An 11,071-nucleotide genomic window follows, 5' to 3' on the forward strand; every position below is an offset into this window, starting at 1 on the left:
CAGTCACCATTCTTTTAAAATGTATTTGTGTTACCTAGAAGAGTTTTACTTACAAAGGCCAGGTGAAGTGCAGCTTTGATAAAACATAAAAATCACATCTGTATTTTCTTATCATCATCTGACTTATTTACTGAAGAAAAAAATTACTTTAAGGTAGAGCCAACAACAGTTATACAAAATAGCTGGCTTCTCTTGTGGCTCATGTATTAATAGAACTGTTAAATAATTTCCATTATAAAATCTTAATTACAAGGGAGGATGCATGATCTAGCCAGAATCCAGCTCTATTTTCAGATGTCAGGGTTGAATTTGCAGAGCTGGAAGTTATAAAGTCATCTTTTGACACTCAAACTGAAGAAGTTTGATATGAAAGTCATTGCAACATAATACAATTCACAGGACATGCTTGCAGATCCCCTCCTTCCCCACAATTATAATTCCTCTTAAGCCTGTGTGCGAAACTAACTATTCTCAGTTTAGGCAAGAGGTTGCAATCTATTGTGTGATAACAGTTGCTCTTAAAATTTCAGTCTCCATCTGTTTGCTTACTGATATGGCAAATTCTGCTTTCTGCAACTCCCTTCTAAATAGTACACAAAGGTGTGCTACTTCTTAAGAGTTCTAGAACAGGATGTCACTACCCAGACATGAGAACAGTAGGCTAATACAGCTCTCTAATGAGACAGAACACTTAGGTTTAATAGGGTTCACAGAAAGGGATATGAAGTCTATGGCACCTAGAATACACATAAAAAGAATGGTTACAGAAAATAATCATATTTCTCCCATCTCTGCTCTGCCAATACTAACTTGATGGTATATATAACCTATAGCACATATTCAGATTACCAAATATCTAGGCACAAGAGTTTTGAAAACTTGGCTAACATACTGGCAGTTTCTTTGGGTCAGAAAACCAGAAGTTGACTAGCGGCTCTAAGAAGCATCCATATAGGCAGCAAGAAAGGGGAACACAAGGGAAAGAGAGAGAAAACAAGAATAACAGACAGAAAGAATGGGGCGATAACAGAGGAAAATTCAATTGCTGGGGGCCATAGAATACCATCTTTTCCTGCAGCAGGAAAAGAAGTCCTCTCTTGCCCCATCCACTGTTATAGGAGGTGGGAATGCTGAAGAAGTCAGCAGTCAGGCCACTTCCTGTTCCCCACTGGAAACTAGTGCCCCCCTCAGGGCAGCAAGCACGCTTATTTCCCACACCCATATAAAGGGTGAGCATAAATTGGGCAAACTGCATCAGTCTGGATCCTCAGGAATTCCCACTTGGTAGAAGAACCTTTCACACAGTCCATGTAGTGACTACAGCCAAGTGATTAATTACACACTAAAAGCCACATTATCCATTCTGATGATCTCAAACATTTGGTTTAAAAAGCAAAACAGAACCCTGAAAACACATTTGACACCAACAGTAATTTCCACCCCATACATGAGAATTTACAGGTAAATCCCCCGACCTTCAAAAAGAGCAGTTCTACAGAGAAACTTGGAAGATCTGGGCGAGTTGGAAAATGGTACAGCATTAGTGGAAGTGGGGGGCAGATTACACTAATCTTTAGTAAATGGTCAGGCAAAGGCAAACCAGAAGAGCCAGTTGACTCAACAAACATCATCCTTCGCTGGCAAAGGTGAGCATCCACAGCCAAACAGCCAATAAGGAGTTTTCTGGTTATCTGCAGTTTTTCATCCAACTGTCAGTTATATCAAATATCCAACTGCAAAAATCTAGCACTCACAAGCACGTGAATTTTTGTCCTTCCTTGAAAGATTTCATATTCATAAAGGAATGAGGATTCTTTTGAGACAGAGTAACATTTCTGACTGTGTCAAATGTGATCTTGCTACACTAGTGAAAAAAATTCAGTCATATTAAAATGATCCTGTTCACTTTTCTGATTGGTGGCATGGAAGGGAAACCCTATCCTGTACTCCTTTCTCGAAGTAGAACTGCAGAATTTCAGCTCCTCCCCAAGCATTTTACATATATTTTTAAACTTCTTACTTCTTGGATTAACAGGATTGGTTCTCTGTAAATTAAGAAAACATATTAAAATGACAATTGCCTATTCACCCAAAAAAGTGATATGGGAGCAAAGCATTTTGTGACACGGCTCTCATTTCACCACTACACTTGTCAGACACAGACTTTTTCCACTTTACTGTCAAACGTGGGCCATGCCGTACAACAATTCAGCAGTATGGTGGTACAGCCCAGATGATTTTCCACATCTAGTGCACGTAAAGCATGTATGACACTCTTTTCACTTCACTGACCTGAATGACATGCCACAGTTACTAGTTTATCATGCTGCAATGCATCAGTACTCAGGGATTTTGTACCACAGCGTACTAGAATTCAATTTTGGAAGCCTCATATTGAAAACACGCAAGAGGAGCTAGCCTAGGAGGTCAAAGTCTCACCTATGAAATTAAAAAAAATCTGAAACCTGCAATTGCTTTAGAGCCCAACATAAACACCATTGTTCTGTGCTCAAAGTTATGTTGCCAGAGGCAGCCTTCAAATTACATCCTGTTGGCCCTGTGCTGTATTCAATGATGTACAGCTTTTTTGTTAATACCATCTAAATTATTCTGTTGAACAGTCTTTCAGATTACGTTTTGGAATGCTGGCCTTTCCATAAACAACAACAAAAATGTCCTTTAGATAGTTAGTATTTTCTCCCCAATTAGAAAGATGAACAGTGTTCCCAGCTATGAAAGTTATATGAAAGTTACCATTGAGGCAAGGACAAGGAATGAAGATTTGAGATGGGGAAGAAAGTGCTTCAATCCTGCCTCGACACATGACTAACATATTATAGGTTTAAACACTACCTGAGGTTCGGAAGTGTTGATCTGCAGACTACTTTCACAGGCACATCCATGAACAAATATCAAAGGGAATTATCTGAAAGATATCTGTCAAAAAGATTGGATTTGTTTTTTTTCTCCTTTCAAATGGCAGAACCTGGCCTTTAATGAGAAGAGGCTTATATTCAGTCCCTCTAGTTCAAAGTTTGCTTTTTAAATTGTCTTTTTTTTAAACTACTATATTTGATAATGGATACAATGAACAAAAAGTGATGCTGTCAAGTAGTTTAGTCCCAAATATGGGTTCATTTGTATGTTATTAAAAAGGGGGAGAAGGTTACTAAATATGTTTGTAATATGAATGTCTTATTTTAAGCAAATCAGTGGCAACTGCGTTGTTTTATATGTGATTTAAACTTTTTTTGAACACACACAAGTCAAACATAACAGCAGTTTGTGCTAATGCATGAAAGAGAGAGATAGCTGGTTATGTTCTATTTTACAGGTAGTTTAACTGCAGTTGAATCTACAAGTTGAATTAAATACAGACAGAGAAGGAAAGTAACAATTTTTAAAAGTCTTCATAATTTGAACATAGGTAAGGAGAAACAATTCTCAAGTGTAATCATTATCTTGACAGCATTTCTTTAAAGCGGAGCCTTTTAATTATGACACATTAATTGTATTTGATGCACTATAGTTTTTTCAGTTAAAAAGGTTGGATGAAAAATTTCCTATTCTTAAGTAACCTTTTGTGGAAATTCCCCCCTCCCATGCACTATTTTTTCATAATGTATGTGAAATGTTTGTGTACTATATGCATATGGAATGTTCCTAGACCTAGTTTAGTTAGGCAGGAAACCAAATCCGCAGTTCAAGAGGAATGCTACAGAGCAGGAAGAAGAGTTTGTTTTCCAATACGTTATTTATTTTTTCTGAAAAATAAGACGCCAATAAGGGGGGGAAAAAAGGGAGAGAGAGAGAGTAGGAGAAGCAGGTGAAGACAAAAAATAAATAAAATTAAATTAAAAAAAAGAGGGAAGGGAGAGAAGGAAACAATAATGATCATCCAAACCGCTTTGGGCAAAGGAAGAAAGGAAGTTAGACCACTGGCCTATTGGGATTTTAATTATCTTGAGAGGCTCTCAGATAGCATGGTGATTGTGTCTAGATTCTACAATGACACCTCAGAAAGAGCTCTGTCTATACTGTTATTTTAAAGCTTCTTCCCAGTTTTAAAAGTAAAGACAGTGGCATTAAGTCAAACCCACTTTTCTCCCTTGGATAACTATACTACTCTGTTTTACTAGAAAGACAAGGTGTGTGAGGTAATAGATTTTATTAAACCAACTTCTGTTGGTGAGAGAGGCAAGTGTACACAGAACTCTTCTTTAGTGACCTGAAGATATTACCTCACCACCTTGTCTCTTTAATATCCAGGGACCGACACAGCTACCCCACCAGTGCATACTACTTTGCTGTATAGCAGTTTTTTTTCTTTTGATTCTTCAGACAGCATTACTCAAACCTGCACACAGAAGAAACTATAAAAAGACAATAATTCCCTTTTTAAATTTTAATAAAAGTAAGCAAACCATCTGGAACACAAGCTTCTTTACATAACAAAAGCTAAGTTGGAGAAGCAGTGAGAGGTTAGATAGAATCTTAGAAATGCTATTTCTGACAGAAAAAAATCACTTTTCTTCCGAAGATGAATATGATGTTTACAAAAGTAAAGGATGGAACAACTGAATACTATCTTGTGCACTTACAAGACCTAGTACCCAAACCAAAATCCATGCAGAAAAGAGTTTGTGAACAATTTCCCCCTCAAATTCACTCTAACTGTGAATAAAGTCACATTTCATGGCAATTTTTAACTCATTAGCAGATGTTGAAATATAGATGTATTATTGTACCCAGCTTCCTGCTAAAGTGGTACTTCGGCTTGACCATGACCAGCTAACACATTTTTAAATGTGACTTGCCTTATCCACAGTAGGTCCAAAGTCTTGTTTAGAATCATGTTAATTAAAATGCATTACCTAACATGTCTAGACAAGCCCACAGAGTAGTAGGTGCTTTCCAGAAACTGACTTCTTAGGTGTTGTTGCAACATACCGTACTTTTAAATCTACTTTGGCACACATTTTATCTGGCCATGATAGATACTGAGGAGAGGGGAATCACCTAAACCCTGCCCCTTTTAGGGACTTCAGCACTTATCGCCACTCAGGATTCATATCTATGAACACTCTCCCGGAATTAGGCACCTCAGCCATTTCTTGAAAGAAAGGCAGCCAGCACACCTAACTCCACACAGAACTGCCCTGGGGGGCAAGAGGACAGGGGTAGAGGAAGAGAAAGGAGCCTCCCTTTATCGCAGTGGTTGGGGTTTGTGGGAGACTTCAGTTCAATACTTCCCCTCTATCTGATGTGAAGAAGGGATTTGAACTTGAGTTTTCCACATCTCAGCTGAGTTCCCTAACCAGGAGAGTATAGAGTCTCTCACTCTCTCTCTGGTTCAATGCATATTATTTGTACACAGTGGAACAGCTTGAATAGGTTTGAGAGAGACTCAGACTATCCGTGGTCGGTGGCTGGGGCACTTACCTGAGAAGTGGGAAAGCCAAGTTCAAAACCCTTCTCCTATCAGGCTGAGAGAGGGGCAATTGAACCTGGATTTCCCACTTCCCCGGTGAGTGCCCTATCCACTGGAATAAAGGATATAAGGGAGGCCTCCACCTTTCCCGGTCATTTTGTGTGTGACATTATGTGTGATTTAAGAATTGCCTGTGGGACCCAACCCATAGGCAGATAGGCAAGAGACTGCTTAGTTTGAGTATCCAGATGGGGAACAGACATGAGCTAGGTTCTGGACCTTCAGGACTGAAGCAACAATGTGTATGCCCATCAGCAGAAGCTTAGGCACCTTGGGGAATTTAACAGTAGAAATTTAGATCTTAAGGGACTTTAAGCACCAGCTGAGCAGGGGTTCCAGGATCTCAGTGGTGCCTAAATCCTTTTGTGCATCTGAGTCCCAGGGTTTAGCCAACTATACAATCTACTTATAAACATGGCTATATACAGTCTGTGCTGTAATCAGGTCAGTGCAACTAGGTTGTAATAAAGTGCTTTGATTTGGTAATTTATGTAGCACAGAAGGGCTCAGACCTCTCTAACACCTGCAAATGATACATTGTTCTACTATTATCCTTAGTACCTCCTTCCTTTTGTGGCAGGACCCAACAAGAACAAATAGTCTACTGGACTTTCAGAATCATCAACCCATTCCACAATAAAAGTAACTTTGCACTGTTACAGCATCTTTCCTCAGAAGATCTCAGAGCACATATTGCCAACCCAAAACAGTCAAAAATCATGAGTCAGGCCACCCAAATAAAATAAAAAATCATGAGATTATGTTAAAAATCATGAAACTTTCTACATAAATTTGGAATTCCTTTTATTCACCTTCTACTTTCTGAGCCTTTAGGAGTCATGTTTTCAAACTTATCTCACAACCTGGAGGGCTAGAAACTTAATTAAAAAAACAAAAACAGAGATTCTCGCGAAATAACGTGACTCCAAGAATTGGGGCTTTAAAAGAAATATAAAATGTTGCAAGGCTCATGATAAAATTGCAAGAGCTGGCAACACTACAAAACATTTTTTTTTTAAATAAACAATCACTTCCTGCAACACTCCTGTCAGATAGGCAAGAACTACTAACAATTAAGACATAATGGCTCCATTTCTCAAAAGGTGCTACAGCTTGATGGAAGTTGTGGGTGTTTATAACCTTTGCAACACCAAACCGTAAGTTTTAAGTGCCCAGCATAATTAAATATTTCATACTTTTTCCTCCTTGTTTTTTTATAGTTGGACAGTGATAGAGGGACAGCCAATGTTATGGGAATTGGAGTTCCTGTTTTGCAATGAAGGCACTTAGCCCCAATAACCACTTTATCCTTAATAAAACCTTTTAAATGCCAGTTCCCAGGTCAGATTTTTGCTGACCCTTTGAGAACAGAACAAACTGCCATTACAGAAGCTGCTTTCATGCTTAGCATTAACAGCTGAACTGAACTGAACGTGTGAGACGGATGCTTGCCACTAGAACAAAATTCAAAGTTCCACTATAGTTCTAATGGCAACTGATCAAAACTCAGCTGCATCACACTGATCACTCAGAGGTATATGGTTCCTCCACTCACCCTTTTGCATTGAAGTTACAAGGGGAACATGTGCATAGTCTCAATATAGGCACAATTTGGGAACAGAATGGGATGAGAGGATAGCAGGATGGGTGTAATCTGAGGAAAGTGCTACTCTGCAAAGTTAGGAATGCTCAAGATAGACTCAACAAAGGAATCAGAGGGGGGGGGGGGGGAAGGGAATGTGGTATATTTCAAAAGTTAGGCTTCTGCCTCTTGTTTGTTTGTGAAGGAAAGGAACAAAGTAGACAATGCTTCAGTAAAAATATATGGAAAACAAATAAAACTAGACAATCTTTCATTCCACTTATCAAAATGCTTATAGCTTCCATTTCAAGGCCAACAAAAATAATAAAATATTGAGTAAGGAATTTAATCTGTTTTCAGATTATTTAAAGAAATAAAAAGTTAGAATAGTGCAACCAATGCCATCTTGCCAACTTATATTTCAGACTTTAGATTTGGAATAGCAAGCAGACAAAGTACACCCTTCACCAGAAATAGGACATATAACAAATCCATGGAGTAAAAGTCATATATAATCACATTCCTCAAAACACCATGACATTTTTAGCTTTCAAATAATTCTCAAAGAATGTATGTGCACTTGAATCCATTGGTAATAATAGAATGAGGGTGGATTGGTAGCTAAGTTGGAGTCCTGATATTTCTACGATACTGTGCTATAAATCACCATCTTTCATAGAGGCTGGAAAAGGAAGATAGCTACTGCCATTTACTTGCTTAGCAGTTTATGTTATTCACCATGAAGAACACTTGCATCAGATATAGGTTTGTGATTTCAGAGTCAGAGAAAGTGTGTAAAGCACCACACTTTAAAACACAAAAACAAAAAAATCCCAGAAATATGTTTTAACTGTACAAGTCTTGATCCTGCAATCATTTAAGCATAAGCATAACTTTACTTATAAACATCATTAGGATTATGTTTTAATGTTTTACTCTGCAAAAACTCAGCATAGTTTACAGAGAGTTAAACCTTAAACACAATTTCAGGTGTAAAATGGTGAACAAGTATTAAGGGGGTCAGTTTATTTGAATATTACATTACTGGTAATACACAACAATTAAAGTAATATCATTTGCAAGCAAGGATTTGGGGGCATAGCACTGAAATAAGAAACATCTCTCTTATTAATATTATGCTCAAAGGTCTACATGAATCTCCATAATTTTCTTTTTCTTCTTATTTCAGAACTCTTAAAGGTGTATAGGTAGGAGATATTAATATTCTGTTTAATTACTTTTTCTCCATACAGTTGTGTTGTAGTTTAAGGCACACAGGATCATACTATTGATATGATCAAGTCTGATAACCTGAATCTCACAGAGGCCAACACTGGGTATCCCACACGGTAGTGGAAAAAACACACACGTGGACAGCAATCAATATAGAGGAAAAACCTCTTCTTGACCCCAGGGGCAATCAAATAACACCTTGATGCGTCAGATCTAGTTGGCCCTCAGAACATTTATTTATCATAAAACTATCCAACCCTGTCTGAATCTATGTACTGCTCTATGACCTACAGTAATACATTTTAATTAGTCAGAATGGCAATTTGACCAATCCTTCTCTTTTATCAAGGCAGAAAAAAATATTTCACACAAGGTCAGAGGCAGCTTATTAGCTGAACACTTCCTTTTTACTAAGTATGTATATGGTTGACTAAGTTTTCATTATGGTAAGAAGTAGGAATAGAAAAATCAAGCATTTTCACCACCCCAGTTACCTGCATTCACTTAAATCTCAATAAAAAGATTGGGAGTTCTAAACTTAGGGAAAAAACAGGGATGCAAATCCCCAAGGGCTTTTAGAAAATTAATCCTTCTCAGCTGACAAGTCATCCCCACCACAATTCATCAAGGCTTCACATGGGATCCCATGACACAGATGAAAGAACAACCAAGTCTTCAAAACTTTTGAAAGAATTTGTAAGAGGGAGAGGGCAAGGAGGAGGAATAATTCCGACCACAGGAAGTGCATTCTTTACAGGTTGGAAATATATAGGTTACATTTGAATAAAAAATAAGATGCTTTAAAAACTTTGCATTACTGTAGTACTTAATTTAGTTAGAGTGGTTGAGTAATCTCCATGTGGGGAGCCAGGAGTGTCTGGCAGTCAGCCTACTCCATCACAGCTCAAGGCTGACTTCAAAAACAACATAAGGTAAGGTAAATACAGTATTTTTGACTGACAGAGCAACTCATTTCCAATCAAACTGACATCAAACAGTTTGAAATAAAGAGACCGGCTCTGCAAGATTTCCTTAAAATTACTGTGCCGGGGGACATTAGTTTTTCATGCTAAATGTCAATGAATGAAAATGCTGCTTTTCAGAAAAGTTGCAAGCTGTATAACTGTACTTAGCACAAGAGCAATATAATATCTGGTCATTTTCCCCTTGCTTTTTGCCACCTAATAATACTGTCTGGCAGTTAAAAGGCAAGAGGTGGGCGGGGACGAAGAGAAGAGTCAATCCAGTTCTTTAAAATGTGCAGTCACCATTCACATGTGTAACAGTCACATCTAATTCACCAACGTGCTTATGACATTTAAGATCTCCCAGCGTTATAAAAAAGAAAAGAGGAAGCTAGGAATGACTTTTCCTCCTCTCAAGAAGCAATCCAAGGTGCCTCTCTAGTCTTCCACACTACATTAAAGGGGTCACTTGGATCCCTTCAATAATGGGTGTATATAGAATTTCTCCTCCTGAACACGGCCTTTAAGCTGAGTGCATTTACAAACCCTTTTGGAAGGTACCTCCCCTGTGACCGGTGGCACCAGTGCCTTGATTAGGGATGGGGGAAAGGACCCTATTAATGGCCGGTGCCCGCTCTCCTGCGCCAAGGGCAACTCAGCTGAGCCATGCCGCCACTGGCAAGGGCGCTGAAGGAGAACGTTGCACTTGGGAGGGAATCAGGGAACTAACTCCCCGCAGTAAGTAGCAGGTCACCATGGGAAGAAAGTTGAAAGGAGTCTCAGATCGCCGACCCACCTGCCCCCTCTCCCCCCCAAAATCTCCAGGAACCCCACTCTCCCCTCGCCGAAGAGCCTTCCCTCGTTGACGTGGCATGGGTGCCCAGGGAGGGTTTGCAGGTCAAGGAGCAGCAATGGCCAGCAAACGGGGCAGCTGGCAGGCTGGGATCCCCACCCAGTGGGAAGGCAAGCCCCTTGCCCTGCCCGGGAGTCCCCCCTGCCCCGGGGGTGCCTCACCTTCTGCGACGGGGTCCCGATCAGCATCTCCAGGTAATAGCCCCGGCCGGAGTCTCCCTGCAGATTCTCCACCATGGCCAAGAAGCTGACGGCGGCCCCGGGCTCGGAGGCTAAGGCCAAGCCGTCCGCCTGGCCGGGGGGAACCTGCCGGCGGCTGCTCCCGGAGCCGTCCCCCGGCCGCAGCAGCAGCTCCGGGGCCGGAGGGGAGGCGCTCGGGGCGGCCGGCGGAGACACCCGCAGGGGGAAGGAGAAGCGAGCCCGGCAGAGCCCGGCAGCGCCAGCCAGGAGCAGCAGGAGGCAGGGGGCCGCCGGCAGCTTCCCCATCCCGGCGGGCGGGCGGGCAGAGGGACACTCGGGGACTCAGGCAGGAGGGAGCGGCCGCCTAGAGCAGCTGGGAAGGAGGAGGGCGGCTCCGGTTTCCCCACGCCCCGGCTTCATCTCGCCCCCCCCCCCCCAAGCCCGGCTCCTCCTCGCCCCCCCCCCCCCAAGCCCGGCTCCTCCTCGCAAGCTCCCAGCTGCCACCGGCACCGCCACAGCCCGGCGGACGCTCCGAGCTCGAAGAGTTTCTGCTGGGAACCAGCGCCGAGAAACTTCCCCGCCTGGCGAGTCCCGCAGGCTCCGGCCAACGGATGTGACGGGGTCGGGACCGCCTGGGCCAGCAGGCAGAGAAAGTTTACTCAAGCCCTTAAAGCGACAAGCGGGAGCGAACACCGCCCACCCCCAGCAGGGCAGGGCTGGGCCCAGCCCAGGGGAAAAGTTTGTCCCGGCTGCCCGCTGCCCCCACCC

General features: G+C 41.6%; 1 protein-coding gene across 1 annotated transcript in view; it reads right to left on the reverse strand.

Moving 5' to 3' along the window:
* The window catches only part of BACE2 (beta-secretase 2), a 68,268-nt gene extending 57,570 nt beyond the window's left edge, over positions 1-10,698 (reverse strand). Inside the window, exon 1 of the mRNA XM_067545224.1 lies at positions 10,286-10,698. Within this exon, the coding sequence (XP_067401325.1) occupies positions 10,286-10,609 (324 nt within the window). The 5' untranslated portion in view covers positions 10,610-10,698. The remainder of the gene's footprint in view (positions 1-10,285) is intronic.
* Between the last annotated feature and the right edge of the window lie 373 nt (positions 10,699-11,071).

Source organism: Emydura macquarii, unplaced genomic scaffold, assembly GCF_026122565.2.
Source record: "Emydura macquarii macquarii isolate MOO-44397 ecotype Brisbane River unplaced genomic scaffold, CSIRO-AGI_Emac_v2 contig_1043, whole genome shotgun sequence".
Lineage (NCBI taxonomy): Eukaryota > Metazoa > Chordata > Testudines > Chelidae > Emydura > Emydura macquarii.